The 26,265-nt window shown below is 41.7% G+C and overlaps 1 protein-coding gene across 6 annotated transcripts in view; it reads right to left on the reverse strand.

Moving 5' to 3' along the window:
• Positions 1-26,265, reverse strand: part of lrrc49 (leucine rich repeat containing 49) — a 274,354-nt gene that overhangs the window by 46,423 nt on the left and 201,666 nt on the right. For all 6 annotated transcript variants that reach the window (XM_087982207.1, XM_043680302.2, XM_043680301.2 and 3 more), the window contains 4 exons: positions 22,047-22,210; positions 21,333-21,422; positions 9,514-9,751; positions 8,817-9,002 (listed from right to left, as the gene is read on the reverse strand). In XM_087982207.1, the coding sequence (XP_087838333.1) occupies positions 8,817-9,002; positions 9,514-9,751; positions 21,333-21,422; positions 22,047-22,210 (678 nt within the window). The remainder of the gene's footprint in view (positions 1-8,816; positions 9,003-9,513; positions 9,752-21,332; positions 21,423-22,046; positions 22,211-26,265) is intronic.

The raw sequence follows: 26,265 nt of genomic DNA on the forward strand, positions 1-26,265 counted from the left end.
GGTGGAACCTAGCCTTGCAGAGTACAGAAGGAGGATGGCCTTCTGCTATAGTTCTTTTCCTTCAAATGGTTTTAACCTAGGAGGTAACCTTGGACCAGCTGGCATTGTCTGGTGGTGTTACTTCCATTGTTGATGCCAAATAATCCACCCTTGATCGGCTGCAATAGGCTAGGCATATCATCCGCATGACTAGCCCGAGAGTCCCCATGCAGGTGCTCTACTCCCACTCCAAAGCGGCAGACGAGACCCAGGTGGACAGAGGAAGTGCATAAATAATACCCTCAAGGTCTCACTGGTGAAGTGCAGCATTTCCACAGAAACCTGGGAATCACCGGCTCAAGACAGTACAAAGTGGAGGAGGAGCACCCTGGAAGGCTTTGAGGGCCTCGAGACTTACCATTGGGAAAAAGTGGAGGCTAGGCAGAATTAACATAATGAGCACACTGTCACTTCAATGCCTCATTCACCCCTTACCATAACCATCTTCGGCCTCAAATATAACAGTCTGTGAAAGCCCCATCGGTTTGCACAGCCACCGACAGACTCACAATAGACAATAGGTGCAGGAGTAGGCCATTCTGCCCTTCGAGCCTGCACCACCATTCAATATGATCATGGCTGATCATCCTTAATCAATATCCTGTTCCTGCCTTATCTCCATAACCCTGGATTCCACTATCCTTGAGCGCTCTATCCAACTCTTTCTTAAATGAATCCAGGGACTGGGCCTCTACTGCCCTCTGGGGTACAGCATTCCACACAGCCACCACTCTCTGGGTGAAGAAGTTTCTCCTCATCTCTGTTCTAAAAGAGATAAGGCAGGAACAGGATACTGATTAAGGATGATCAGCCATGATCATATTGAATGGTGGTGCAGGCTCGAAGGGCAGAATGGCCTACTCCCGCACCTATTGTCTATTGTCTATTCACCCTGAGAGTGGAAGTCAGTCATCCTTGTTTGCAAGGGGCCGCCAAGGATGATGCTGCTGCTGGTCCTATTGGAAGACAAAGTCCCATGTCACCACCTACCAGAACCTACAGGCCCCTGCCTATTCAGCTTGTTTCCCATCTGCCATATCTGGGGTAATGTCAAGAACTGTGCAGGGACAGCACCAGGCTGACGGTGCTTATCCAGGTCAACAATGGGCTTGTTAATGGCTCTTTTAAAAAGCTGGGACAATTAATGGTACAGTTGCTCACTTCACCGGGGGCATGGTGACCCTCAGGTTAAAGTACCACTCAGAATGGTGCCCTATAGTTCACTTAGACTAGGACGATTTTACCATTACAATGGCACGAATTACCTTCTTCAGTGTTGTACGATTCCATAGTTATGACCCACTAAGAACAGACAAAGGGGGAATGGAGGTGAACATAAATTAGTATTGTTTTTCCTTTCTTAAGCCTGAGTTAGCAATGTATTCGATTGTTTACACCTTTCCCTTTTTATCCCATCACTTACCGAGGCATGCCAAAGGATGTTCCCAAACACAGGTTGTTTTTGAGTTTCAATTTTAGAAATAATACCACTTCAAAATTCCTCAAGGTGAAATCAAAGGTAGGGCTCATTTAATAAAACACTCAAAATGCAAAGAATTGGTTCACTACTCCATTCACACACTCGAGCATACAAAGTTAAAAATCACACAACACTAGGTCCAACAGGTTTACTTGGAAGCACTAGCTTTTGGAGCGCTGCTCCTTCATCAGGTGGTTGTGGAAATAAGACACAGAATTTATAGCAAAAGTTTACAGTGTGATGTAACTGAAATTATGTATTGAAAAAGACATGGATTGTTTGTTAAGTCTCTCATCTTTTAAAATTCTGCAAGTACAAATTCACCCCACAAACGTATATGTGCATGTGTGCATGTGGATGGCCTCAATCGGGATCTTGGCTTCATGTCACACTACAGGTGACCTCATTGCACTATAAACACATATAGACACAAACACACACACACCTACAGACCCATACACTCACGCAGACCCTCTCGCATATGCTCACACATACATTCCGACATGCACCCTCTCACAGACCTATACCCCTTTACACTCACACTCACACACATACACACTCTCACATACACTCATAACCCTATGGCCTGGAGTTGCTCTGCCATTGATGTTGCTCTGCTCCTTATGTTGTCAGCTACTTAAGTCAGAATTCAACACCGTTTGCTTAAACAATTCAACAAGTGCAGATTCTTTTAATGTGACAGATTGGTTTCTACTGAGGTACATTGATTACCCTTGTCAAAATGGCTGTGGTGGTTTAAGTGTTGCTCATGGTCCATTCAGTGGCCAATTGGAATCCCATTATCATTTTGGCATTGGACAGTAATAATTTGTAATTCCATAAGATTATGAGACACAGGAGCAGATGTTGGCCATTATCCCATTAAATCTGTTCCACCATTCAGAGATCATAGTTGATCAAATAATCCTCAACTCCATTTTCTTGCTTTTTCCGCATAAACCTTGATAGCGTTACTGCTCAAAACTCAGTCTCTCTCAGTCTTGAATATAGCTAATGACACAGTCTCTATATTAAAGAATTCCACAGATTCACTAGCCTGATAGAAGAAATTCATCCTCATTTCTGTCTTAAGTGGGTGACAGTAATAATCTGAGCTGATACCATCACAAAGGGAAACAGCCTTTCCGCATCAACCCTGTCATATTTCCAAAGAATCTTAAATGTTTTGACAATTCTTTTGTTGGCTTTCGTAGAAATTAGAACTTTTCTTGGCAGCTTAGAATCATAATAGTAGGCCAAGTCTCCATGAGCTAAAGAGTTGTTAATACACTAGTTGGATTTGAGTTGCACAAAGTTACAGCTAATTCTGTAAATAACAGTCTGGCAGTGATGAGCATTCATCTTTTTTAAATGAACAGGAGAATTATGAAGAGAATATAAATTTATACGAAAAAGAAAAGTTGTGATTTCTCTTCATGCCTTCTGAAAATTACAAGACTATTATTTTCAAGTAGAATTGTGGCACATGTCCTGATTTTGCTTTGTCACTCATAGGACATGGACATTACTGGCTGGCCAGCATTGATTGCCTATCCCGAGTTATAAATCATAGAGTCATACAGCAAGGAAACAGATCCTTTGGTCCAACTCATTCGTGCCAACCAGACATCCCAATCTGACCAAATCCCATTTTCCAGCATTTAGCCAAGATCCCTCTAAACCCATCCCATGTAGCCATCTAGATGCCTTTTAAATATTGTAATTGATCCAGCCTCTACCACTTACTCAAGCAGCTCATTCCATATATATATACATCACCCTCTGTGTGAACAAGTTGCCCCTTATGTCCTTCTTAAATCTTTCTCCTTTTGCCTTAAACCTATACCCTTTAGTTTTGGACTCCCACAGCCTAGGAAAAAGTCCTTGGTTATTCATCCTATCCATGCTCTTCATGATTTTTCAAAACTCTTGTAAGGTCACTCCTTAGCCTCCAATGCTCCAGGGAAAATAGCCCAGCCTATTCAGCCTGTCTATATAACTCAAATCCTCCAGTCCCAGCAAAATCTTTGTAAATCTTTTCTGCACCCTCTCAAGTTTAATATTCTTCCTATAAAAGGGTGACCAGAACTGTATACGCTATTCTGAAAGTGGCCTCACCAATGTCCTGAACAGCTGCAACATGGCATCCCAAGTCCTATAATCAATAGTTATGACCAATTAAGGCAAGCAAGGCCAACACCTTCACCCTGTCTACCCATGACTCCACTTTTAAGGAACTATGCACCTGCGCCCTTCGGTCTCTTTGTTTGGCAACACTCCCCAGGCCCTGCCATTAATTGTATAACTCCTGCCCTGGTTTGTCTTAACAAAACGCAACAAAATGCTCCTGTGTCTCATAATCTTATAGAATTACAAATTATTACTGTCCAATGCCAAAATGGTAATGGGATTCCAATTGCCCATTGAATGGACCATGAGCAACACACATTTATCTAAATTAAACTCCAACTACCACACCTCTGGCCACTGGCCCATCTGATCAAGATGTCTGAAATAATCTTCTTCATTGTCCACTACACCATCAATTTTGGTGTCATCTGCAAACTTACTATACCCACTTGATTATTAATGTATATTCATATCCAAATAATTTATATAAATGATGAAAAAGAAGTTGACCCAGCCCCCAGGCCCTCAGTCCAAAACAAAACCCTCCCCCACTACCCTTTGTCTCCTGCCTTCAAGCCAATTTTGTATCCAAATGGCTAGCTCCCATATGATTTAACCCTATTAACCAGTCTACCATGTGGTAGATGTCCATATAGACAATACCACTGCTCTGCCTTCTTTGTCACCTCTTCAAAAAAACTCAATCAAGTTAGTGAAACACAATTCCCCATGTGCAAAGCCATGTTGACTAACCCTAATCAGCCCTTGCTTTTCCAAATGCATGTAAATCCCGTCCCTCAGAATCCCCTCCAACAACTTATTTATCTTTTACGTAAGGCTCACCGGCTTTCAGTTCCCAGTACCACTGCATTAGCCATTTTCCAGTCTTCCCGTGGTTGTTGATAATACCAATATCTCAGCAAGGAGACCAGCAATCTCTTCCCTAGCTTCCCACAGAGTTCTGGGAAACACCTGACATGCGAGGGAAATAATGTCTCACAAACCTGATTGAGTTTTTTGAAAAAGTAACAAAGAGGATTGATGAGGGCAGAGTGGTAGATGTGATTTATATGGACTTCAGTAAGGTGTTCGACAAGGTTCCCCATGGGAGACTGGTGAGCAAGATTAGATCTCATGGAATACAGGGAGAACTCACCATTTGGATACAGAACTGGCTCAAAGGTAGAAGACAGAGGATGGTGTGGTGAAAGGTTGTTATTCAGACTGGAGGCCTGTGACCAGTGGAGTGCCACAAGGATCGGTACTGGATCCACTACTTTTCATCATTGATATAAATGATTTGAATATGAACATAAGAGGTATAGTTAGTGAGTTTGCTGATAACACTAAAATTGGAGGAGTAGTGGACAGTGAAGAAGGTTGCCTCAGATTACAATGGGATCTTGATCAGATGGGCCAATGAGCTGAGAAGTGGCAGATGGAGTTTAATTTAGATAAATGTGAGGTGCTGCATTTTGGGAAAACAAATCAGGACAGGACTTATACACTTAATGGTCCTAGGGAGTGTTGCTGAACAAAGAGGCCTTGGAGTGCAGTTTATAGCTCCTTAAAAGTGGAGTCGCAGGTAGACAGGATAGTGAAGAACATGTTTGGTATGCTTTCCTTTATTGGTCAGAGTACTGAGTACTTGATTAGATTACTTGATTAGATTACATTACAGTGTGGAAACAGGCCCTTCGGCCCGACAAGTCCACACCAACCCACCGAAGCGCAACCCACCCATTCCTCTACATTTACCCCTTTACCTAACACTACGGGCAATTTAGCATGGCCAATTCACCTGACCTGCACATCTTTGGACTGTGGGAGGAAACCGGAGCACCCGGAGGAAACCCATGCAGACACGGGGAGAATGTGCAAACTCCACACAGTCAGTCGCCTGAGGCGGGAATTGAACCCGGGTCTCCGGCGCTGTGAGGCAGCAGTGCTAACCACTGTGCCACCGTGCCGCCCATAAAGGGGTTGGGAGGTCATGTTGCGGTTGTACAGGACATTGGTTAGACCACTGTTGGAATATCGCGTGCAATTCTGGTCTCCTTCGTATCGGAAAGATATTGTGAAACTTGAAAGGGTTCAGAGAAGATTTACAAGGACGTTTCCAGGGTTGGAGGATTTGAGCTATAGGGAGAGGTTGAGTAGGCTAGGGCTGTTTTCCCTGGAGCATTGGAGGCTGAGGGGTGACCTTATAGAAGTTTATAAAATCATGAGGGGTGTGGATAGGATAAATAGACAAAATCTTTTCCCTGGGGTGGGGGAGTCGAGAACTCGAAGGCATAGGTTTGGGGTGAGAGGGGAAAGATATAAAAGAGACCTAAGGGGCAACTTTTCACTCAGAGTGTGGTACATAGATGGAATGAGCTGCCAGAGGAAATGGTGGAGGCTAGTACAATTGCAACATTTCAAAGGCATCTGGATGGGTATAAAAATGGGAAGAGTTTGGAGGGATATGGGCCAAGTGCTGGCAGGTGGGACTAGATTGGGTTGGGATATCTGGTCGCCAAGGACGAGTTGGACTGAAGGGTCTGTTTCCGTGCTGTACATCTCTATGACTCTATGACCTTATCACGACCCAGAATTTATCTACTTTTATACGTTTTAAGACCTCCAGCACCTCCTCTTTTGTAATAAGAACTCTTTTCAAGACATTACTATTTATTTGGAGAAAGTGAGGACTGCAGATGCTGGAGACCAGAGTTGAAAAATGTGGTGCTGGAAAAACACAGCAGGCCAGGCAGCATCCGAGGAGCAGGAAAATCGACATTTCGGGCATAAGCCCTTTCCTGAAGCTCCTCAGATGCTGCCTGGCCTACTGTGTTTTTCCAGCACCACATTTTTCATCACTATTTATTTCCCAAAGTACCCTAGCTTCTATGTCCTTCTCCACAGTAAATCTTGATCCAGAATATTTGTTTAAAACTTCACCTGTCTCCTGTTGTTCCAACATTGACAGCCACATTGATCTTTAAGGGGCCCTATTCTCTCCCTAATTACTCTTTTGCCCTCAATGTACTTAACAAATCTCTTTGGATTTTCTTTAACTCTATTTGCTGAAGATATCCATGTCTCCTGATTTCTTTCTTAAGTCTTATTTAAAAAAGCGACAAATTCCGTTTTGTTCCTCTCCCATTCCTCACCTCATCCCAGGGATTGAAAGATTGTCTTGAGCAACGTGCGGTTTTTTAAAACAGCTGCCTGGTTGCAGAATGTGTCTGGATAATCAGGCCCTGGTGGGAGAAGCTGATCGTGCTCCTGACCCTTGGAGCCTGGAAACGCATTGGATGGAGGATGGTGGAAAATGGACTACAACTGCGATCACACAATCTGAGCAGATGTTATCAACTATCAAAATTGCAACAAATATCCTTCTTTCTGACTCTGTGCTGTCTATTTCGGCTGTGTCTATCTGTTGTTATTGGTTTTAATTAATCTATTTTGGACGAAGCAAGAAGCTGCTAATCCCACTATTCACTGAAGCTATCTTGTTGCCATCACTACTTGCTTGTTGTGCCATTATCAATTCTCACACCTAATGAGTTATGATGCATAAACTACAACTGTAGTGTGTGGAAAGATGTCCAGCAGGACATGTTTCAAGATGACCCACTTCAACAAGAACTGACCTGTTTAAACAAGTAGACTTCACATAACATATTATGCTCAAGCTGAAAAGCTTGAGTTCTGTTTACACCGTTTAACCAACTCAACCGATGCCCCGGTTTCCTCCCACAGTCCAAAGGTATGTAAGGTAGGTGGATTGGTCGTGTTAAATTGCCTATAGTGTCCAAGGATGTGCAGGCTAGGTGGATTAGCCATGGGAAATGTAGGGTTATGAGGATACAGTGGGGATGGGTCTAGATGGGATGCTCTTCAGAGGGTCAGTGTGTACTCAATGGGCTGAATGGCCTGCTTCCACAGGGATTCTATGATTCTAAATATAATCCTACTGCCCTTATACTCTTTCTGCGGAGTCTGTCTGTACCTGACATATGTTTACTTTTATTTCTTGGCCATAGTCACAAATTCTCTAGTCATTCAGCATTTCTTACACCTACCAGCCTTGCCCTTCACATTGACAGGAACATACTACCTCTGAACTCTTGTAATCGTATTTTTAACAGCCTCCCATTTCCCAACCGTCCCTTTACCTGCAGATGGCATCCCCAATCAATGTTTGAAAGGTCCTGTCTAATACTGTCAAAACTGAGCTTACCGCAATTTAGAACTTTTAACTTTTTGATCAGTTCTATCCTTTTTCCAGAACTAATTTAAAACTATTAGAATTATGATTACTTAACCCAAAGTACTCACCAAGTGACACTTCAGACATTTGTCTTGCCATATTTCCTAACAGAAGGTCTTGTATTGCTCCGTCTGTAGTAGGTATGTTCACATATTGAATAAGAAAGTCTTCTTGTACACTCTTAATGCATTTTAGAAGGTGGTGGTGAGTTACCTTCTCGAACTGCTACAATCTATGTGCTGTAGGTAAACTCACAATGCCATTAAGGAGGGATTTCAAAGATTTTGACTCAGTGACAGTGAGGGGACAGTGATACATTTCCAAGTCAGGATGGTGAGTGGTTTGAAGGAGAACTTGAGGTTTGTGTGTTCCTATGTATTTGCTGCCCTTCTCCTTCAAGATGGAATTGATCATGGGTTTTGAAGGTGCTATTTAAAGATCTTTGGTGATTTTCTGCAATGCATCTGTAGACAGTACACACTGCTGCTACTGATTATCAGTGATGCAGTGACTGAATGTTGGTGAAAGTGATGCCAATCAAGCAGACTGCTTTTGTTTTGGCTGATGTCAAGCTTCTTCATCCAGGCAACTGGGGAGTATTCAATCACACTCCTAACTTGTGCCTTGTACATGGTAGAAAAGCTTTGATGATTCAGGAAGTGAGTTACTCATTGCAGTACTCTTAGTCTCTGACCTGCTATTGTCACCACTGTACTTATATGGTGAGTCCACTTCTGCTTTTGTCAATGGTAACCCCACCCCTCCTCCCAGAAATTGATAGTGGGGGACAAGCATGATTATTTGATCAGAATCCAAGTACAAATTATAAAGCTATGCATGGTATTTGGCAAAGTAATTAAGCCAAATTCAAACCAATAAGTAGAATTCTAGTATTTGAATGCTTACCTCCATATCATTTATTTTTTGTAGACAGAAATGGTTGAGCCTGAAGAGGACATAGTATTTCCAAAGGCTGAAGTTCACCACTGGGTTTCCCTGAGAACTCACAGTGAGCTGGTCTAATCGGCGGCCCAGTGCTAGAGCATTAAACTGCTGCAACTTGTGAAGATTTGTATCTTGGAACTTTAAGTGCTGTCAAAACAATTATAAAATTAGTATATTGTATGTAAATCTAGACACGACTGCTGTCATCAAGTGAAATACAAGTAGCTTAATTCTGGGAGAATAGGGCATTTCAAGACTTCAGCCCTGAATTTTGGTTTAGAGACAGGTACACAACCAAGTGCATGACAAGGCCTCCTTTTCTCCATAGATACCGTCTAATCTGCTGAGTCTTTCCAGTATTGTTAATTTGAATTCCACTATAAGTCAGTTCTGTGAGTAGGTAGATCCAGTCACCAAGCTTTCCACAGCAGTGGCTGCATTAAATCCAGATTAATGAATCAGCATTTTCTGAGAGTGATCACAATAATATGTGACCACAATGACTGAGTTATCACTTTTGAGACAACAAAATTGAGCAGCACCACTGTTACATGTGTCCAATATTGGCCAAAACATTATTTCCAAAACTTTACTTTTATTTCTAAAATCTAACAGTTCAGTAGGAATATCACTGAAATAACTGTGGGAATATCCTTACCAAAATATTTGGAAACTTAATCCTTAATCGTGGTAACACTGCTGCAATCTCATCAAAGTCTATGAACATGAAGGAGACAGTTGAGACAGTCCCAGCTGCCTGAACACCCCAGCTGCGATCCAGAGACTCCAGTGCACCAAACCCGTACAAGTGCAGTGTATCCCCCTCCAGTTCAGCCAGGTGAGAGTCTGCGATGGACAAACCTTGCACTGTACAAGTCAGTATCTCGTCAGGAGACCTGCAAATTTGCATACAATTTCAATATCATTCTCATTTCTTTGTTTGTTTAAATCTCTGAGCTGTGCAAAGGCTACATAGAACATGGTCAATTCCCGGAATGGCGGGACTATCTTACGTTGTAAGATTGGAGTGACTGGGCTTGTACACGCTTGAGTTTAGAAGGCTGAGAGGGGATTTGATTGAGACCTATAAGATTATTAAAGGATTGGACACTCTGGAGGCAGGAAGCATGTTTCCGCTGATAGGTGAGTCCCGAACCAGAGGACACAGTTTTAAAATAAGGGGTAGGCCACTTAGAACAGAGTTGAGGAGAAACTACTTCATCCTGGATACTTTCAAGACAGAGTTGGATAGAGCTCTTAAAGATAGTGGAATCAAGGGGATAAGGCAGGAACAGGATACTGATTGAGGATGATCAGCCATCATCATAATGAATGGTGGTGCTGGCTCGAAGGGCAGAATGGCCTACTCCTGCACCTCTTGTCTATTGTCTATGACACTATTAACTAGCAAACGCAAGCCTGAGAATTAGTCATTTTTCAATATTCCAGATATCAGATTAGGATACATTTTTACTGTATTTGTTCAGGAAGAAATTATAGTTCAGCAGTAGATTGAAGCCCAAAATGTTTTTTGTGGAATTTGACATAACCCAAAGCATACATGCAGAACTAGACTGAACTCATAGCATGCAATAAAAAATAAGTCAAAAAATAAAAAATAAAAAAAGTACAGAATTAGTTCAAAAAGACTTCAGTGCAACACTGGACTGAATTCCAGGTTATACTCTGCAGCACCACTTTTGAGTGTTGAGATTCCAGACCAAATTTATGCACAGATCAAGGGAACAGTAACTTTTCTTTAAAGTAAACTAAATGCAACAACCATAAGACTTACTAAGAAAATACAGCCACAAAATGCCATGGCTTTTAACAAAGAGTAACAAACTTTACTACACAATGTTAGAACAGTATAATCTATAATACTTGGATAATTTATTTCTAACATCCAGAATTAAAATCTTATAAATATGGATAATAGACTGTGATTGAACACCTTAACCGTCTGTTTTTAAACTCTCAGACTTGCAAAAAATTCCATGTTTGTCAAAACATTGCTAAAACCCATCATTTCAAGAGATAAACTAGGTACAATTCCCACATGAACAATACTATCTTCTAATTTACTTCATAAATTCCATACAGCCAAGCTATTAATACTTCCTATTTTATCAAACTATCTGGAGCACATATCATTTCATAAGCCAACATATATGAGTGATTGCCCGAGTAGTTCTCAAATATCAATTTGTTTACTTGTGCTGTTGGAAGTATAAGGAATCACCTTGTCCTTAAAACCAAAATCTCCACTACCTCTTGCAAACTGACTCATTATGATTGCATCAAAGAAGAATCCCCTTGATTATTGTGAGCCACATCATCCATTCTAGTAGGTTCTGAAGGAACATGTTTCACGTATGCCACTGTCACTATTTTAAAGCTCATTTCCTTCACCAATCCTGACTTTTCTGAATGCTCAAGTGTTCATATTACTCCCACCAGTTTCCAATTCCACAGTAACAGTTTGCTTTTACATACCTAGTTTTATGGCAGTGAAAACATACTGGTTTTCTAACTTCATTTTTATTCTCCAGATTATTATTTCTACTGACTGGGCCAGTTTCCCGTAAACCATATACCCCTAAGTTTTCTGCAGTCAGTTCATGTTTTCTTTCTCTCTTTGAAATTTTCTCTGCTGATATCTTTCCTCTATTGCCAACCTCTGTCTCTGCAGTTCAAATTCAAACATTTGCTTCTCTTTTTCAAGCTCAAGTTTTCTCATTTTCTTTTCTATTTCAAGCTGCTTCATCTGCAAATGAATTCAACCCAACTGAAGCTCTGTTCTGCCTGGTTTTGACTTCTTCAATCTAGGATACTGTGCTGTTATCTTTACTATTTCTGCTTAGCCTCAGCTTTTGACTCGAGTTCCAACTTTTCTGCCAATGCAATTAGTCTAGCCTTAATTTATGAAACTTACTCAGGGATAAATCTTTCATCTCCAAAGCAGTCATAGCAACTGACAAAAACAGTTTGGTTTGTAGAAAACTCTGTGAAAAAACAGCTATCCACTTTATTATCCAATGTTACAGTAAATAATAATATATAAATTCCTGTACAACATATTCCTAGCACCCAGAATTAACACGTGGTATATATGGGCAATAGAGAGTGATTGAATGCCCCACAGCACACTTCAAATTAACAAATGTGATCAAAACATTGAACCTCACAGAAGTTTTAGAACTCTTCATTTTTGCTGATCTGGCCTTGAAACTCTCTCTCAAGAACAACATCATCATAGACTGCCTCAAAGTCCACTCCTGTTGTTGATCATCCTCTAATCCTAGGATTAAAAAAATTGTAGGGTAGGGAGCCGAGGCGGTGGCATGGTAGTTCACTGGTTAGCACAACTGCCTCACAATACCAGGGTCCCAGGTTCAATTCCATGCTTGGTCAACTGTCGGTGTGGAGTTTTCACATTCTCTCTGTGTCTGAGTGGGCTTCCGCCAGGTGCTCCAGTTTCTTCCCACAGTCCAAAGGTGTGCAGGTTAGGTGGATTGGCCATGCTAAATTGCCCCATAGTGTCCAGGTTAGGTGGGTTAGCTATGGTAAATGCAGAGTTATGGGAATGGGGGAGCGGTTTGGGAATCTCTTCAGACGGCTGTTGCAGACTCGATGGGCTGAAGGATCTCTCTGTGCACTGTAAGATTCAATGATTTCATTCTATGACTAAGCTCCTGGACTCTAATACAGTATTCATTCACAAGCAAAATTCCAATCTTGAGTTGCTAGCTCTGCCTGGATCTCTTCCCCGTCACCAAGCTCAAATCTTGCTTAGCTGCATGATGCATATACTGATTGTCCGCTTTTCAAGCCCCCTCCCCCATTCTATCAGCTACACTGAAGCATTAATGCTTGCAGACTTCTTCTGATCCCTTCCCAGCTTTCCCCAACACACAGCCAGCAACCTTTCCACATTTTCAGTTCTCTGGACTTGTCAGAGTCCTGACTCCAACACTGAGCTACCTATTAATTCCTGGAATTGCTTTCTAGATTCAAAGTTTGTGCGAAGATTCGAGGAATAGGGAAAGAGAACACTTAAATGCGTGGCTACAGGGATGGTGCAGGAGGGAGGGATTCCGGTTTTTGGATAACTGGGGTTCTTTCTGGGGACGGTGGGACCTCTATAAACAGGATGGTCTACACCTGAACCTGAGGGGCACCAGTATCCTTGGGGGGAGGTTTGCTAGTGCTCTTGGGGGGGGTTTAAACTAACTCTGCAGGGGCATGGGAACCCAGATTGTAGCTTCAGGGTGCAGGGCCTGGAGTGTAGGGAGGTTAGGAACATGGCATCAATTTCAAAGGAGGGTGCCTGTAAACAGGAAAGTGGCTTGAAGTGTGTATACTTCAATGCAAGAAGTATACGAAATAAGGTAGGTGAACTTGCAGCGTGGGTTGGTACCTGGGACTTCGATGTTGTGGCTATTACGGAAACATGGCTAGAACAGGGACAGGATTGGCTGTTGCAGGTTCCAGGATTTAAATGTTTTAGTAGGGTCAGAGGTGGGGGTAAAAGAGGGGGAGGTGTGGCATTGCTTGTCAAAGATAGTATTACAGTGGTGGAAAGAACGATGGATGAGGACTTGCCATCTGAGGTAGTTTGGGCTGAGGTTAGGAATAGGAAAGGTGAGCTCACCCTGTTAGGAGTCTTTTACAGGCCTCCTAATAGTCCTAGAATCATTGAAGAAAGGATAGGGAAGGTGATTCAGGAGATGAGTGACAGTAATAGGGTGGTTGTTATGGGGGACTTTAACTTTCCTGATATTGACTGGGAAAGCTATAGCTCAAGTTCGTTAGATGGGTCAGTGTTTGTTCAATGTGTGCAGGAGAGTTTCCTGACACAATATGTAGACAGGCCAACAAGAGGTGAGGCCATACTGGATTTGGTTCTGGGTAACGAACCAGGCCAGGTGTTAGAATTAGAGGTAGGTGAGCACTTTGGGGATAGTGACCATAATTCGGTGATTTTTACTCTCGTGATGGAGAGGGATAAGTGTGTACTACAGGGCAAGAGTTATAGCTGGGGGCAGGGAAATTATGATGCGGTGAGGCATGACTTAGGATGTGTGGCTTGGAAAAGTAGACTCCAAGGCAAGAGTGTAAATGATATGTGGAGCTTGTTCAAGGAGCAACTATTGAGTGTCCTTGATAATTATGTACCTGTCAGGCAGGGAGGAAAGGGTCGTGCGAGGGAGCCGTGGTTTAATAAGGAATTGGAATCCCTTGTTAAATGGAAGAGGGCGGCCTATCTCAAGATGAGACGTGAAGGTTCAATTGGGGCGATTGAGAGTTATAGGGTAGCCAGGAAGGACCTGAAGAGAGAGCTAAGAGCAGCAAGGAGGGGACATGAAAGGTCCTTAGTCGGTAGGATTAGGGAAAACCCTAAGGCTTTCTATAGGTATGTTAGGAATAAAAGAATGACTAGGGTAGGAATAGGTCCAGTCAAGGATAGTAGTGGGAAGTTGCGTTTGGAGGCGGAAGAGATTGGGGAGACACTGAATGAATACTTTTCTTCAGTATTTACTCAGGAACAGGGCATTGTCGTCGATGTGAATACTGAGTCACAAATAAGTAGAATGGATGGCTTTGAGGTATGTAGAGAAGAGGTGTTGGAAATCCTGGAAAAGGTGAAAATAGATAAGTCCCCTGGGCCTGATGGCATTTATCCTAGGATTCTCTGGGAAGCAAGGGAGGAGATTGCAGAGCCATTGACCTTGATTTTTATGTCCTCTTTGTCTACAGGAGTAGTGCCAGAAGACTGGAGGATAGCAAATGTGGTTCCCTTGTTCAAAAAGGGGAGTAGGGATAACCCTAGTAACTATAGGCCGGTGAGTCTCACTTCTGTTGTGGGCAAAGTCTTAGAGAGAATTGTAAGGGATAGGATTTATGCACATCTGGATAGGAATAATGTGATCAAGGATAGTCAGCATGGTTTTGTGAAGGGCAGGTCGTGCCTCACAAACCTTATTGAATTCTTTGAAAAGGTGACGAAGGAGATTGATGAGGGGAAAGCGGTAGATGCGGTATATATGGATTTTAGTAAGGCGTTTGATAAGGTTCCCCATGGTAGGCTACTGCAGAAAATACGGAGATATGGCATTGAGGGTGAGTTGGAGGTTTGGATTAGGAATTGGCTGGATGGAAGAAGACAGAGGGTAGTAGTTGATGGCAAAGTTTCTTCATGGAGTGCCGTCATTGGGGTGTTCTGCAAGGATCTGTTTTGGGACCATTGCTGTTTGTCATTTTTATAAATGACCTGGAAGAGGGGTTAGAAGGTTGGGTGAGCAAGTTTGCGGATGATACGAATGTCGGAGGAGTTGTTGACAGTGAGGAAGGATGTGGCAGGTTACAGCAGGATATAGAGAAGCTGCAGAGCTGGGCAGAAAGGTGGCAAATGGAATTCAATGTAGCTAAGTGTGAGGTGATTCACTTTGGGAAGAATAACAAAAAGATGGGGTACTGGGCTAATGGTCGGATACTTGGTAGTGTGGATGAGCAGAGGGATCTTGGTGTCCATGTACACAGATCTCTGAAAGTTGTCACCCAGGTAAATAGTGCTGTGAAGAAGGCATATGGCGTACTGGCTTTTATTGGTAGAGGAATTGAGTTCCGGAGTCCTGAGGTCATGATGCAGTTGTATAAGACTCTGGTGCGGCCGCATCTGGAATATTGTGTGCAGTTTTGGTCGCCATACTATAGGAAGGATGTGGAGGCACTGGAACAGGTGCAGAGGAGGTTTACCAGGATGTTGCCTGGTATGGAAGGAAGATCGTATGAGGAAAGACTGAGACACTTGGGGCTGTTTTCATTAGAGAAAAGAAGGTTTAGGGGTGACTTGATTGAGGTGTACAAGATGATTAGGGGGTTAGATAGGGTTGACAGTGTGAACCTTTTCCCGCGTATGGAGTCGGGTATTACAAGGGGGCATAGCTTTAAATTAAGGGGGGGTAGATATAGGACTGAAGTTAGGGGTAGGTTCTTCACTCAGCGAGTCGTAAGTTCATGGAATGCCCTGCCAGTAGCAGTGGTGGACTCTCCCTCTTTATGGGCATTTAAGCGGGCATTGGATAGGTATATGGAGGATAGTGGGTTAGTATAGGTTAGGTGGGCTTGGATCGGCGCAACATCGAGGGCCAAAGGGCCTGTACTGCGCTGTATTCTTCCATGTTCTATTTGTAGCTCGGGTGCTCGTTGCTGTGGTTCTGTTCGCCGAGCTGGAAGTTTTTGTTGCAAACGTTTCGTCCCCTGGCTAGGCGACATCATCAGTGCTTGGGAGCCTCCTGCGAAGCGCTTCTTTGATGTTTCCTCCGGTGTTTATAGTGGTCTGTCCCTGCCGCTTTCTAGATTTTAAAAGCTCAGGGCTATTTAGCTTCTCCTGACTCCTCACTGAGTCCTCTCCACAATAAAGTCAGCTGCCTTCCCAGCAGTACAGCCAACTGGGCTACTCTTAACATGGATTCTGCTTCTGTGTCTTATTTATTGACTGTAATATTTGAACTCCTCTTCACTCATTTCAAACCTGAATGACCTATTGAAAACTTTGAAATAAACCACTCTCCTACTGCTGGGCACAATTGAATGTTATTAACATTTTGGAATAGTCGAATATAGCATCTTTGGAACTGAGTGTGCACCATTAAGGCTACATTCTCACAGAATGCTGGAAATGGATTTCATAACAGGTGCAATGTTGAATAAAATGTAATATAGCAATGGATTGAACAATAAAGAATATAGGATGCAATGAATCTAATCTCTGCATAATGTTCAGAGCTAGGACTGAGTGCTTGCAGTTCTGAGGTAAAAAAGTCAAGATTTATAATTAGTACAAATCTAATTTTGTTTGTAATTTACATTTGTATTTACATTAAACTGTAAACTTAAGTTTAAATTCTGAAGTTACCAGACTTAATCAGTGTTTAGTCAAAGCCTCTAGTGGAAGGGTCATACCGGACTCAAAATGGTTTATGTCTCTACAGGTGCTTTCAGCTCTGCTGAGTTTCTCCAGCATGCTCTATGTTTGTTTGGAAAAGATAATTTGTACTTGATCACTTTAATTCAGTCTATTGATGAAGAAATATAGAAGCTTGATGAAGAAATTGCAATTAATCTTGTCCATATGGATTTTACAAGAGTTTCTGACAAAGTTCCACATAAAAAGGCTTGTTAACAAAACAGAGCTTGACGAAATAGAACAGTGTCAGTTTGGATTTTAAAAAATTGTAAGGATAGAAAGCAGCAAGTCATGATTAATAGGGCTCTTATAAAATTTTAAAATTTACTGAAAATACCAAATTGGAAGTGTGCTGCAAGCAGTGAGAATGACATTAATTGACTGCAAAAGGACATGGAGATAGAACAGCAGACACAGTTTAACAGAGAAGTGCAAAGTGATGCCTTTGGCAAGGGGTAAGGAGAATAAATATAGGGTAATGGCACAGTTTAAACAGTATGCAAAGACAGACGGACTGGGGGTTCATGAGCATAGATCTTTGAAGGTGGCAGACATAATAAGTAAAACATGGGAGATTAGACTTCATAAATACAAACTGTATAAAAGCACTGAGGTTATGCTGAATATTTATAAAGCTCTGGTTCTGCCACAACTACAGTATTCAATCGATTCTAGTCACTACACTTGAGAAAGAATGTAAGGGTTGTTAACAATTGCAGAGAGATTTACCAATAGTGGTCCAGGAGTCAGGAATTTTAACTGTAAATTGCAGAAGCTAGTTTTATATTTGTGGGAACAAAGGATACTGAGGGAAGATGAGTTTGAGCTGTACAGGAGTATGTGGGATAGACAAAGAAAAGGGGTTCAATCAGCTGGTAGGTACAAGAACTATTCGGAGACAGATTCGGACAACTGATGCAAGGGTGTGAAGAGTTGAAGGATCTGTTAGAAAATAAACTAGTTAGACTCACTTCATATTGTCATAAATATCTCAGAAGACTGCATTCTTTGGGTGGTGTGGGTTCCAGACCAACCACTTAAAATATTAGTGGGGAATCATCCTTGCCAATGTTAGCAAATACACAACAATTCCATTTTTATTTGAATGTTACTTGGCTTGTGACAGGACTTCTGCCTGATTTGGGAGTCAGTCCACCTCACAGAGCTGCCTGATAACTGTATAGTCCCAGCAGCACCACTGAGAACAGTGTCCACATCTGGGACAACAGACAGTCCCCAGATTCAAAATATCAGAATCCCACGGCAGACACAACTTAAGTGAGTGAATCTAGGAATTTGGTTCAAAGTGGAAACTCAGTGGAAGGAAAGAGGTGCTTTAATAAAGTTTACTGCAAAAAGTAATGTTTCCAGAAAAAGGAGTGAGCAAGAGAGATTAAAAGGTGTAGATCAACAGTGCATGAGGAAAGCAGGAGAGAATAAAAGTCGTGGATCAAGAGATCTACCTGCAGTGAGACCAGTGGCAGTGACCTCACAAACTATAACTTGACACAAATGCAGGGAAAATAGCTGATTGATAAGTATCTTTAGTCACTGAAGTAAAAGTAAGGTCTTTATGTTGTGCTTAGGTCTCTAGTCTCTTTTTTCTCCTTTTATTTTCTTAAAAATAATTTGTTAAGTATAAAATTGATAGTGGTGTCAAAACATAATAACAATGATGTGTAAAGAATGGGGGATTCTTCATGTGCAAAGAGCAGGGCTACTAGAGCAATTATTTAATAATTTAAATAAAACTTAATAGTAATGGCAACACAGGCTCTGTGTTGCTGTGTAGCACGTGGACGATGTTAGATATCAAGATTATCCAAATGAACAGATTTGTAGCAAGTGTTTACAGATCAAGCAACTTTGGATCTGAGTTGGGGAGCTAGTGTCTAAGCTTTGGATGTTGCACTGTTGGATGTAGCTAAGGGGTAAGTTGTCAGAACACTTTGCTCCAGGAGGCAGTCACACTGTTCTAGCTAGGTAATTCAACCTTGGACTGTGATCAGGGACAGGATGGTTAGGGTTTTAGGGAGCCAGGGGTTAGCATTCAAGGATATTCGGCCCTTCAGATATCCAGCAGTTACAAGCTGTTAGAAGAGAGTGGAAGATGAGTAAATTGACCACTGCAACCATGATACAGGGAGTCATTAGGGGGCAGAGGAAGGGAAAAAATTGGAATGTAGTCGTCATAGGTGACAACATAAATAGAGGGATAGCTACTGATCGCTACTGCCATGAAAGTGAGTCCCAAAGACTGTGTTGCTTGTCCGGTGCCAGGGCTAAGGACATGTCCTCAGGGCTGGAGAAGAGCTCGGAGTGGGAGAGATTAAGAACATAACAATATAGGAACATAAGAACTAGAAGCAGGGGTAAGCCATCTGGCCCTTCGAGCCTGCTCCGCCATTCAATAAGATCATGGCTAATCTTTTCGTGGCCCGAGCTTCACTAACCCGCCCTCTCATCACAACCGTTAATTCCTTTGCTGTTCAAAATATTATCTATCTTAGCTTTAAAAACATTCAATGAGGAAACCTCAACTAGTTCACTGGGTTAGAGACAAAAAAAAAACTGCAGTGGCTGGAATCCAAGGTAGACAAGCAGAAGGATAGAAGAACACTGCAGTCCAGGCAGCGTCAGGAGGTGGAGAAGTCAACATTTTGGGTGTAACCCTGCTTCAGGACCAGAAAAGCACTCATTATCCCCACTCTTGCTTCCTGTTAGTTAACCAGTCCTCTATCCATGCTAATATATTACCCGTAAAGCCTTGCATCTTTATCTCACGCAGCAGCATTCAACTTAATTCAGTTGTCAATGTCTACATCGGTATCAATGACATTGATAGGACTAGAAAGGAGGTTCTACTGCAAGAATTTGAATAGTTTGGAGCTAAATTAGATAGCAGAACCTCCAACGTAATAATCTCATGATTTCTGGCTGAGCCATGGGCAAACTGGTATAAGGTAAATAAAGTCAAGGCGTTAAAGTCACAGGTAGATAGGATAGTGAAGAAGGTGTTTGGTAGGCTTTCCTTTATTGGTCAGAGTATTGAGTACAGGAGTTGGGAGGTCATGTTGTGGCTGTACAGGACATTGGGTTAGGTCACTTTTGGAATATTGTGTGCAGTTCTGGTCTCCTTCTTATTGGAAAGATGTTGTGAAACTTGAAAGGGTTCAGAAAAGATTTACAAGGATGTTGGTTGGGTAGGAGAATTTGAACTATAGGGAGAGGTTGTATAGGTTGGGGCTGTTTTCCCTGGAGCGTCGGAGGCTGAGGGGTGACCTTTTAGAGGTTTATAAAATCATGAGGGGCATGGATAGGATAAATAGACAAAGTCTTTTCCCTGGGGTCAGGGAGTCCAGAAGTAGAGGGCATAAGTTTAGGGTGAGAGGGGAAAGATATGGAAGAGAACTAAGGGACAACTTTTTCACGCAGAGGGTGGTACGTGTATGAAATGAGCTGCCAGAGGATGTGGTGGAAGCAAGTACAATTATAACATTTATAAAGCATCTGGGTGGGTATACGAATATGAATGGTTTGGAGGGATATAGGCCGGGTGCTGGCAGGTGGGACTAGATTGGGTTGGGATATCTGGTCAGCATGGACACATTGGACCTAATGGTCTGTTTCTGTGCTGTACATCTCTTTAATTCTATGACTCTATAAATATGTGGTTCAAAGATTAGTGTGGAAGGTCCACAACCGCGTGATGAAGGAGCAGCGCTCCGAAAGCTAGTGCTTCCAAATAAACCTGTTGGACTATAACCTGGTGTTGTGTGATTTTTAACTTTGTACACCCCCGTCCAATACCAGCATCTCCAAATCATGTGGAAGGAATGGGTTTCAGTTAGAATAGAAGAGGGCTATTTGTTGGACTTAAACCATCCTGGAATCAGTGTTATGGTAAATCAAATAACTAGGGCTGCAGAGTGGGTTTTAAACTAAGTAGAGGAAGGGAAGTGTGCTGAAGAGGAAATATGTAGCCTTACAAAGCAAACAATTTTGATAGCATTGCAAGACAGCTATTTATGTAATGATACCCAGAGTGAGATTGGAAGGAATAGGAAATGGTCCTTTACTTACAAATTAATCAGAACACAGTTACATGAACTGACAGAAAGGGAAATTCTGTGACAGTAAACACATTGATCTTGAGATGGGTGAGCAATGTTTGTGTTTTGGGAGCTAATTATAATTCTGGATTAGTGGTGCTGGAAAAGCACAGCAGTTCAGGCAGCATCCGAGAAGCAGTAAAATCGATGTTTCGGGCAAAACCCCTTCATCAGGAATACAGGCAGAGTGCCTGAAGGGTGGAGAGATAAAGGATACAAACTGTACATTTTAAGTTGAATGTTGGGAATGAGTCAAAATGTATATCTGCACTTCACTGAACAATTGTCATTTATCATAAACAATACTAATACAGATAAAAGAATAAGAATTTTCAACCTTTACAAAATATTTAGCTAGAAATCAGTAATATGCAAAACAAAATTAGACCTTACCTCATGTTATTGGACTTTTCAGATTTTGACAAGTCTTGTTTGTTGCTCTCTACTGCTTCCTTTTCAATATTGTTCTTTGGACTTAACGGGCTATGAAAGGATATGATTAAAAACAAGCAGTCCAGCACACTTTCAACATTGATTGTTTTATCCAAAAGTAATGAAATTCATTACTTATGTAGGGATAGACCAACTTCCACAATTTATTCATGGACATTTAATGGACTATGTACACAAGACTATAAGAAATGGGTACAGGATTAGGCCTTATGGCCCTTGAAGTCTGCTCTGTCATTCAATATGACTGCAGTTGATCTTCTGCCTCAAATCCAATATCAGCTAATGATCTCTTTCAAATATTCCAGAATGATCATAAAGCTACGTTCTCCCGGAATAGCACTGTGTTCTGTTCTGTGGATTCAAACAGACTTGCTACTTTCCAGGCCAAATACTGAAACTGAGGGGAAAAAATAATGAAACTAGAAAATCTAAACTATGTCCCGAGGAAAAAAAACTATCAAAAAATGAGCCAAATAAGTTTATATTAAAACCAAAAAAGAGGTGCAACTGATAAAATTTACAAAGCTTCAAGGCCCATAATAATTTTTTTTTATCTAACCTTCTCTCCCATCTCACCTTTTCTTCATCTCACTGTTCTGCTGCACTATAGGTTTTGGCCCTTAATCAAAGTTCCTCAGTCAAAAGAATGCATACCTTGATTCATTCGGCCATAGCTCCTGTTCATGTTCATTGATGTGATATGGTTTATGAATACCCAGAGATTTCACTTGTTCCTGTTGTGCGTCCTTGATGGCGGCAACTGTCTGCTGGATCTCCCACTGTCTGGCAGCATTACTGATAGCCAAACGACGTTTCTCCTGTAAAACAAGAGTGAGTAAGACAACAAAGATGATGTAGAGAATATTGTTTAAGAAAACCCATTCACTTCTTTACATTACATAAGGCATATGTTTATCATGTCTAATGTCAGCAGGGTTCATTACAGCTAATGAATTACTTTTTGAAGATTTGCTGTTGTACAGTAGAAAAGATTGTCAAATAATTTGCATTCAACAAGCTCCCTCAAACTATAATGAGATAAATAACCAGATCATTTATTTTATGCATATTGTCATAGGAATTAATGTTAGCCAGGATAGGAAGAGAATTCCCTTGCTTTTCTTTGATCAGTGCTATTGTATCCTTCATTTACACCTGAGTTGGTATTCAGGCCCTTAGTCTAGCTAATACAGCACTCCTTCATGGGTAGTAATCCACTTCCCTTCCATCTTATTTAATTCTATTTGTGTCCAGCAATGTGCAGACTAGCTGCATTAGCCATGGGGAATGCAGAAGTAGGGTAACAGGGTGGAGAGCTCTTTGGAGAGTCAGTATGGACTTGATGGGCCAAATGGCCTGCTTACAGAGTGCAGGGATTCTACGAATCCTTGAGCTGGCTTCCTGCACACCATTCATCGCTGGATCTTCAAATATAATGACTGGTGGGACCAATGCTAGAGGTTGCTGCAATCTCAGAGTAACTCACAGTGAAACAACATTGCAAAGTTTGAAACATTTGCTCATTATTAATGATCTGAGATGAAGTCAATACAACAATAAGTGATAATAAATTACACCCTAATTACTCTGGAACAACATCAAGATCCAAATTACTCCTGACCTTTTAAACTACACCAGACATTTATCCAATCATGACTTAGAAATTTTTTTTGCTGTTACTTCGCTGTCACTAGGTCATGATCTTGCAACTCACTTCCTAATAGCACCATGGGTGCACCTCCACCACATATATTGCAGTACTTTGGGACACCTCACCATAACCTCCTCCAAAGTAATTGGGGACAAGTAACATTTGCTGGCCTTGTCAGCCTCATGGACATCTCATGAACACATTTAATAAAAACCTTGCTTGAATACACATAATAATTCATCATGGTGATGCTGTAGATATCTCAAAACAAACATTTTATAAGTGTATCACAGTTTTAGCATAGAATTTAAAACATCCATGCCTTAAGTTTAAAATGTTAAAATTAGTTGAATTTCTGAACATTTGGATACTAAAGTGCCATGAATTTCTATGGGCCATACCAACTAAAATCTCCATTGAGATGGTTTTCCTGACAATATTGTTGGATATTAGGGTCCCTTAAAACTGAATTTCTCTAGTATATATTGTCTAGAATGAGATTACATTAAACAGTTATCACAGCAATACTTCACAAAATTCAGAATATGAAAAATAAAGGAAGCATGAAATGTGGAGGTCATGATGCTCATTGAACCAGCATCAACAATTAATCTAGCGCTAAAAGCAGCCTGGATGTAGATTTGCTCGCTGAGCTGGAAGGTTCGTTTGCATAGCAGCCTATTATCAAAGTGTGTTGTTTCCGAAAATAAGTATTTCATCTTAGAAAGAATAGTAAATTAACCCTCAAATGCAGGCGGACAAGAGGACAACATCATCCAATGTCATGACTGGCTGTCCTATGTCAATTTGTCAAAAGCATTCAGACAATTGATTGACATGGCATAAGCTACCTGCCCCAGTAAATTTGATATGACAATAAGTGCTCAGGCAGAGGGGCATTTGTTTTGGACAGTTCTTATCAGCAGACCTTGTAGGCAGCAGTTTTCATCAGGTGATTCCCAGACAGCAGTCTTCATCAAGCAGTCCTCAACAGACACATGGAATACAGACAGAAGTGAAGGAAGACCGAAGGAAGAGTTCCCCCTCACCTCGGCTAAAGAGCAGGATGTTGCCCCCACAACTTTAACAAGACCAAAACATTCCATGCTGACAGCCTGTGTGTCCTCTAGTATCAATGAACTATTTCCATTTGTCATGGTTGTGTACTTTCTTTATCTCATTAACTAATGCAACATATCTCAACTGCTGCATCATATCTAAACTGCTGATGAACAAGTTTAATAAACTATCAGAAAATTACTTACAAATTATTGACTGCCTATATTAGGTATCTGTGAACATGAATCCAGAAAATCAACAATATGAAATAACTAGCTGATTTAAACTGAAGTATGGTTGGTGGCAGGTTCCATTGGAATTTCCTACTAGTTAGCTAGAGAATCATAGAGTCATAGAGATGTGCTGCATGGAAACAGACCCTTCAGTCCAACTCGTCCATGCTGACCAGATACCTCAATCCAATCTAGTCCTACCTGCCAGCACCTGGCCCATATCCCTCCAAACCCTTCCAATTCATATACCCAACCAGATGCCTTATAAATGTTGAAATTGTACCAGCCTCCACCACCCTCTGCGTGAAAAGGCTGCCCCTTAGGTTTCTTTTATATCTTTCCCCTCTCACCCTAAACCTATGCTGTTTAGTTCTGGACTCACCCACCCCAGGGAAAAAACCTTGTCTATTTACCCTATCCACGCCCCTCATGATTTTATAAACCTCTATAAGGTCACCTCTCAGCCTCCGACGCTCCAGGGAAACAGTCCTAGCCTACTCCACTTCTCCCTATAGCTCATATCTTCCAACCCTGGCAACATCCTTGTAAATTTTTTCTGAATGCTTTCAAGTTTCACAATATGATTCTGGGTAATCCAAGATGGAGGACGGGAAATATTTCTGGCTGTAAGAGCTGCTCCTTTTTTAGAGGTATTTTAGGTGCTGGAGGTGATTTCCTTGAATTGCAGGAGCAGCAATTACTGTTTTATATGCTGTTGCATTGTTTTGGAACTTTGGAAAAAAAAGTAAAACAACAGCAGTTTTAAAAGGGAGAAGAAAGCACATGGTGAGGACAGTGCAGGAGAGAGAGAGAGAGAGAGAGAGAGAACCTGCACAATTACCGCCTTTGCTGTTTGAATTCGTGTATTGCTGGACATTGGAGTGCATCTGGGAAAATTATCAAACAGTGAAATTCACAACTAATCTTGGAGGAACTGTTGGGCAAAGTTCACAGCACAGAATCAGATAACTTAATTGTTGTTTTAAGTGGCCTACAGAGAATCTGCAGTAGTGAGTAGAGTAGGTTCTTTCTTGATTATATGTTTTTGGAGATATGTCTCTTGACTAAACTTAAAATATAAGCCATAACTATTAATTTAACCTGGGGCAGTGTTTGTAGAGGAATAAGACGGTGTAATTTTCTGGGTCTGTAGATTGTGAAGGAGCAAAAATGGCCTTTGCAGTGATATGTACTTCTTGTCAGATGTGGGAGCTTAAAGAGAGTTTAAGGGCTACTGCGGATTATATCTGCCATAAATACTGCTGGCTGCGAATCTTATCAGATCGAATGGATTGGTTGGAGAGACAGTTAGAAGCGATGAGGAATTTGCAACAGCAACAGTATGTGATGGATGGCAGTTATAGGAAGGGGGGAAGTCTCAGATACAGTCATAGAGATGGGTTAACTCCAGGAAAGGTAAGAGAGGTAGGCAGCCAGTGCAGCAGTTTTTTGTGACTATACCCATTTCAAACAGGTATGCTGTTTTGGAAAATGTAGGGGGTGATGGATTCTCAGGGGAACGTAGCACGAACAGCCAAGTTTCGGGTATGGAGACTGGCTCTAATGCAACGAGGGGTACGTCGGGTTCCAAGAGATCAATTGTGTTAGGGGATTCTCTAGTTCGAGGTACAGACAGACGTTTCTGTGGCCAGCAGCGAAAAAGCAGAATGGTATGTTGCTTCCCTGGTGCCAGGATCAAGGATGTCTCAGAGAGGGTGCAGAATGTTCTCACGGGGGAGAGGGGCCAGCAAGAGGTCATTGTCCACATTGAAACCAACGACCCAGGAAGGGAAAAGGTTAAGATTCTGAAGGGAGATTACAGAGAGCTAGGCAGAAATTTAAAAAGGAGGTCCTCGAGAGTAGTAATATCTGGATTACTCCCAGTGCTACGAGCTAGTGAGGGCAGGAATAGGAGGATAGAGCAGATGAA

The sequence above is a fragment of the Chiloscyllium plagiosum genome, unplaced genomic scaffold (genome assembly GCF_037043375.1).
Source record: "Chiloscyllium plagiosum isolate Xiang-an unplaced genomic scaffold, Cpla_swu_hap1 HiC_scaffold_42, whole genome shotgun sequence".
In the NCBI taxonomy this organism is placed as follows: domain Eukaryota; kingdom Metazoa; phylum Chordata; class Chondrichthyes; order Orectolobiformes; family Hemiscylliidae; genus Chiloscyllium; species Chiloscyllium plagiosum.